At 35.7% G+C, this 6,285-nt stretch overlaps 1 protein-coding gene across 1 annotated transcript; it reads left to right on the forward strand.

The window, feature by feature from the left end:
* Positions 1-2,647: 2,647 nt before the first annotated feature.
* Positions 2,648-6,005, forward strand: LOC105788830 (probable protein phosphatase 2C 23). Its single transcript, XM_012615890.2, has 4 exons — positions 2,648-4,544; positions 4,632-4,745; positions 5,306-5,570; positions 5,664-6,005. The coding sequence occupies exons 1-4, from the start codon at positions 2,847-2,849 to the stop codon at positions 5,777-5,779; spliced, it is 2,193 nt and encodes a 730-aa protein (XP_012471344.1). The 5' UTR covers positions 2,648-2,846; the 3' UTR covers positions 5,780-6,005.
* Positions 6,006-6,285: the final 280 nt, after the last annotated feature.

Here is a 6,285-nt window from a genome sequence, read left to right on the forward strand (position 1 = left end):
ATGATCAGTTGCGAACAGACAGACGAGTTATGCCATCCAACCCAGATACTACTGTTAGCTTGTAATTGAAGCTTTTATATCTTGTTATCAAAAATAAAAATTTTATGTTAAAATTTTAGATGTTATTGAAACGTGATTGTTATACACTTATAATGTCATTTGAGACACCTATAACAACATTTGAGGTTCAGGTCGTATTTGATTCTTTTTTAGATTTTAAAATTTAAAAATCATAATATATTAAGAATATTAATGGTTGAGATTTAAACAAGTTCACAAATGTAATTTCATTTATTAAAAATATTTGTCTAATAAAATTATTAAATAAATTTTATTATTTCTATTTGGCTAAAGAATATAATTAATTGTACTAAAATTTGAGACAAAAAGATGTTATAGAGAAGAATATATTTGCAATGGTTTACTTGTGTTACAAGAAAAGTGATATGTTAAGGCTTTAATACAAACATATTGCTTTGAGGCGGTCAAAGCTATTGACGATGGCTGTCTGGGGACATCGAATTCGGCTTTGCTTGGATGAATTCAGTAGATGTTACAGTGCAAGGAACATTGGGTGCTTAGGTACGTCCCTAGGGAGAGAAATCAATTCGTTGATTGTTTAGTGTTGAAAAAGACTGAATGCTTTTAATCATTTAGTTTAATTTAGCTATCCCATATTTTTATTGGCCAAAAAATAAATAAATGAAGAGAGTGTCAAGTTAGACAAAAAAAATATAAATATTACATTAAAAAATATTAAATTAAGACACCAAATAATATATTAAGCTAATATAAAAAAATAATGTAGTTGAAAGGGAAATGTTAGCAAAATCATTAATCATTGGTAATATTTTTGTGTTTCAAAATGTTTGACTTAAAACACTCATTAATACCATATATCTAATTAACAAAAAATAATATTTAATTTTAAATTTACAAATTGTTAAAACGCAGAAATACGCCCGTAAACTATCACTCTCAATTAATGTATCCATCAAAATTGAAAACCCTTTTAACAAAATTTGTCAACTTGTCCAAGAGCGTGAAATCCACGCTCTCTAAATTACAGACTCTATTCAAACTACAATAATAAACCTTCCCTTAAACACCACCAAATTTATGCAAAGGTAAAATTTATATATGAAATTATGTAGCATTTTAAAAATTCCACTCTCATTTAATTTTGTTTCCTAAGCGGTATGTTTCTCTATTGTTTTGCCCAGTGGTGGTGTCCGCCTTTGAGTTGGTTATCGCACGTCTTTTTCTCCCTCCCACCAATTATTTCTTTCTTTCTTCTTCTCATTCACTCTACATATTTTATCTCTTTTCAGCTTACAGATCTATTTTGTGGGTATCTTTGTTATCTTCACAAATTGTGATGAACATATGACAGTTTCTGTCGTTAGCTAAAACTCCACCGGCCACCAGTAGTTTTTATTGGAAAGTGGGCTTCTTAATTTGTTTCTGTTTTGAGAGTATTTAAGGATAACAAATTATTTCACGAGTTGGTTTGAACTCGTGTTGTCTTAAGTTATATATATATATTTGTTTGTTTTTCTATTGTTTAATAAGTTTTCAGTTTTAGAAGTTTTTGTTTGCTCTTGTAGCAAGTTCTTTAACCTTACTTATGCATGTAACATTAGTTTTACAAGTGATTTTATGGATAGTTTTATTGTCGTCCTCTCTAGTTTGGTAAATAGTCGACTCTTTTGTCAATTTTTGCTCGCAGCTTTGGACTATTTAGGACTAATTTCTTTATCGTATTAACTGCTTGCAATTACTCCAAATATGTCATACTTGAGTTGTGGCAAAATTACCAATTGTTAACATGTTAAGGTGTTCTATTTATGCTGAGGCTAGAGCCTTTATTATGTTGATGGAGCTTATCTTTTACCATTTACGATGAGTATTTGTTAATTTTCCCCCCTGAATTATATAGTTTCATTTATTACTTTTGAAACTCATAACTAATATTACACAAATAGAATGCCAAATATTGGATTTGGGATCGAAAGGTTTCTAATTTTGGATTGGGATTGTAAGATTTTGAAGTAGTGTGTTAAAAATAGATTAATGTCAAATTATATATATGGTTTTCACATAACTTAAAATAGTCAGATGGGCAGTTTTCTTTTAAAAACATCACAAATCCAATTTAATGAATTTTTTTGAGAAGATTAAAACTTTAAAATCAAAAGTAGAACTAAATTCTAAATGTGAGAATAGTATAGAAAGCAAAAGCATTAAAAATTTTATTTTACATTAAAGGGTTAAAACATGGTATTAGTCCCTGTACTTATCAAAAATTGAAATTTTGTAATTGTATTTTAAAAGTAAAAAAATCAATTCTCTTGTTTTTCAATTTAAAAATTATGTAAGTTTTGTTAAAATTTGTCAATTATATGCAAAATTTGACGAAATACTAACCATGTTAATGAGTGGATTGTAAGTACAAGGCGTAAAAGTTAAATCATGTCAAAGTACAGGGACTAAGAGCATATTTTGAGCATATATATTTCAAAATTTGTGAAACTCAACTAAAAATATAAAGCCCTTTCTTAGTCAACGCCCCCACCACTGACTTCACCCAAAACATTAATAAAGTTAAAATAAATAATAAAAGCATAAAAACACTAATAAAATGGAACCCAAAAGAAAGTGTATTTTTTTCCTTCAATTTGAAAAGCTTCTCTCTTTCCCTTACCAAAAGTCAACGCCTTTCTTCTTCACCTTCCTCTTCTTATCTTCTTTCTCTTTTCCCCCTGAAAGTTTAAGAGCAAAATAAAAGAGAGAAAAAGGGAACACAAATATATCGAATTTTTATTTTTAATTCTTTTGGGGGGGTTATGGGTAACGGTTTCGGCAAGTTAAGCGTGTGTTTCACCGGCGGCGGCGGATATGGCGGAGGGGAAGAAGCTCGACGTCGGAAGGAAATCTCCATGTTACTATCGGATCCCCTCGACGAAGGCCTTGGCCACTCCTTTTGCTACGTCAGACCCGACCCGACCCGACTCTCTTCGTCCAAGGTCCATTCCGAGGAATCCACCACGACTTTCCGTACGATCTCCGGCGCCTCCGTCAGCGCCAACACGTACACGCCGCTCTCGACGGCGCTGGTGGACCCGTACGTCAGCTACAGCAACGGCTGCTTCGACAGGGCGGCTGCTTTCGAGAGCACCACATCGTTTTCCTCGATCCCGCTGCAGCCGATCCCTAAGAGCTTGATAAATTCTTCCGGTCCGATGTCCGGTAGCCTCGTTCCAGGTTCGGGTCCCTTGGAAAGAGGGTTTATGTCGGGTCCGATCGAGAGAGGGTTCATGTCGGGTCCCCTCGATAATGTTAATAACAATTACAGTCGTGGGTTATTTTCGGGTCCACTCGAAAGAGGCTTCTCCGATCAGTTTCAAAGAAGCTTTTCCCATGGCGCTTTTGCTTTTAAACCCAGATCGAGAAAAGGGTCTTTAATTCGGATCCTCCAAAGAGCAATCTCGAAAACCGTTTCTCGCGGCCAAAACTCTATCGTTGCTCCGATTAAAGGTGTCGTTTCAATTAAAGAACCCGAATGGATAATCGGGTCCGAAAAGAACCCGATTCCCCATCACAACGAGAATTTAACCGTCAGCAGCTTGAATCTGAGCAGCGAAGGTAGCTTAGACGACGAGGAGTCAATGGAAAGTCAAAATCTTCAATGGGCACAGGGGAAAGCCGGCGAGGATCGGGTACACGTCGTTGTTTCGGAGGAACATGAATGGGTTTTCGTTGGGATTTATGATGGATTCAACGGCCCTGATGCTCCTGATTATTTGTTATCAAATCTTTACTCCAATGTTCATAAAGAACTCAAGGGTTTATTGTGGGATGATGGGTTCGAACAAGCCCCTGCGACTTCCCCTGAAGATGAAAAACAGAGCAATGAACTAGAATCAGCTAAGGGTTGTTCATATGATGCTTGTTCCCGATGTTTAGAGCAAGAAGATGCCAATTTTGATTCGAATTCAATCTCGAAATCAAAGAAAGGAAAGAACTTGAAGTCAAGAAAGTACAAAGGCGCAGCGATGAATAGGTGGGAAGAGAATCAAAGGAGGTGGAAGTGTGAATGGGACAGGGAAAGATTAGAACTTGATAGGAAGTTAAAGGAACAGCTTAGTCGAAACAAGTCGGGCGGATCAAGATCGATGGCGATAAACCACGGGGACGTATTGAAAGCTTTGTCTCAGGCTTTGATGAAAACAGAGGAGGCTTATTTGGATATAGCAGATAAGATGCTGATGGAGAACCCAGAGCTGGCTTTGATGGGGTCTTGTGTGCTTGTTATGTTGATGAAAGGTGAGGATGTTTATGTGATGAATGTTGGGGATAGTAGGGCAGTTTTGGCTCAAAAAACTGAGCCTGATTATTGGTTAGGCAAAGCTAGACAAGATTTGGAGAGGATCAATGAAGAAACATTGCATGATCTTGAAGGTTTTGATGGCGATAGATCTAATGTAATCCCTGATTTAACTGCATTTCAGCTTAGTGTGGATCATAGCACCAGTGTTGAAGAGGTAAAAATTTCAGCACAAAAACAAATGATTTAGATACCCTTTTTTCCCCTCTCTTTATCATTAATGATGGATTTTGATTTATCTCAGGAAGTTCAAAGAATAATTGATGAACATCCGGACGATGCGTATGCATTGATGAACGACCGAGTTAAAGGTTCTTTGAAGGTCACTCGAGCTTTCGGGGCTGGTTTCCTCAAGCAGGTAACTCTCTGTTGTCTAACTTTTATGATCAAACTACATCAGATTGGATTTCGGTTCCTTTGTGTTTTGAGAAAATGAACATGTTTGGTAAACTTTTGGGCATAAAGGTTTGCCTTTTTTTAAGGAATATTGTCCAGAAATGGCCTAGTTTAAAGTTGATTCTTTGGAGCATCATTTTAGAGAACAGCAATCACATGTGGAACATTAGTATATTATAGTTATAATCATGGTTATAAAATGGGACACATCAGAAAATAAAAAAGAGAGGATGTGGTACTAAGAACTATTGTTTACAAATTGGTCAAGTTAAAGCTGTCAGTCCAAAAGAATATGGCTTTTCCAAAAAGAAGAACCAGATGATATTCTGCAAGTAGATTGAATAGCATACATAGAAATAGATCTTTTCTTTTCCCTTTTCCTGAAAAAAAAATCGATGTGCCTCAGGATTGTTTCTTTCCCTTTCTGCAATGTGGACCATATAGGAACTTAGAATTTGAATTTTTTTTTCCGAATTCTTTCCATTTCTGATGACGGTCGTTCTCGGTTTCAACTTGTGGCAGCCTAAATGGAATGATGCATTGCTAGAGATGTTTAGAATTGATTACAAGGGAACTTCTCCATATATCACTTGTGTTCCATCTCTCCACCACCACAAATTAGGTCCCAAAGACAGATTTTTGATACTATCTTCTGACGGCCTCTATCAATACTTAACGAACGAGGAAGCCGTCTCTGAGGTCGAACATTTCATCACCCTGCAACCCGAAGGTGATCCCGCTCAGCATCTTGTTGAGGAAGTGCTGTTCCGTGCAGCCAAGAAAGCCGGTACCTACTCTATACTAGTCTCATTTTCATCTTTGTTCCTCATTTCACTAAAAAACACTCAAAACTCAATATACTTGTTATTGGTTATTGCAGGTATGGACTTTCATGAGTTACTTGAAATACCACAAGGGGACCGACGGCGGTACCATGACGACGTTTCCATCATAGTTATTTCATTAGAAGGAAGAATATGGAGATCTTGTGTATAAGTAGAGAAAAAAAAAACAGATAGAAAATATAGAGATATCTGCTAAAAGAAAGTCCAAATTTCCTTTTTTTGAGGTTTTTTTTCCTGGTCACCATTGTAACATAGCTATTAAGTTCCTCAAAGACACTGAGGAACTTAGTTGTGAAATGTGCAGGGTGGTGAAAAAGGGGTGTAAAGGTGTAAAAGCTGGTTCATGTTGATTATATAAACTGTCATAAAAATTGTAATTTTCTACTAATAAATGACAATTCCTTTTGAAAAGAAAAAAAAAAAAAAGGGGATGGGGGGGTTTGCCCTTTTTGAGTTTTGTTTTTCATCCCCACAGTCACTTTCTATGGTTCATATATGTAAACTGCACTATTGTGCTATCGGCATCTGCATCTTTTGCAACATTCTTTTAGTGAACAATCCAATACTCCAATGGTTTTATCATAAGTGAAAATTGTCTGTGGTCTATATTCCCTATGGTTGATATGAACACTTTTTTTTTTATTTCCTGGAGAATCT

Source organism: Gossypium raimondii, chromosome 2, assembly GCF_025698545.1.
Source record: "Gossypium raimondii isolate GPD5lz chromosome 2, ASM2569854v1, whole genome shotgun sequence".
In the NCBI taxonomy this organism is placed as follows: domain Eukaryota; kingdom Viridiplantae; phylum Streptophyta; class Magnoliopsida; order Malvales; family Malvaceae; genus Gossypium; species Gossypium raimondii.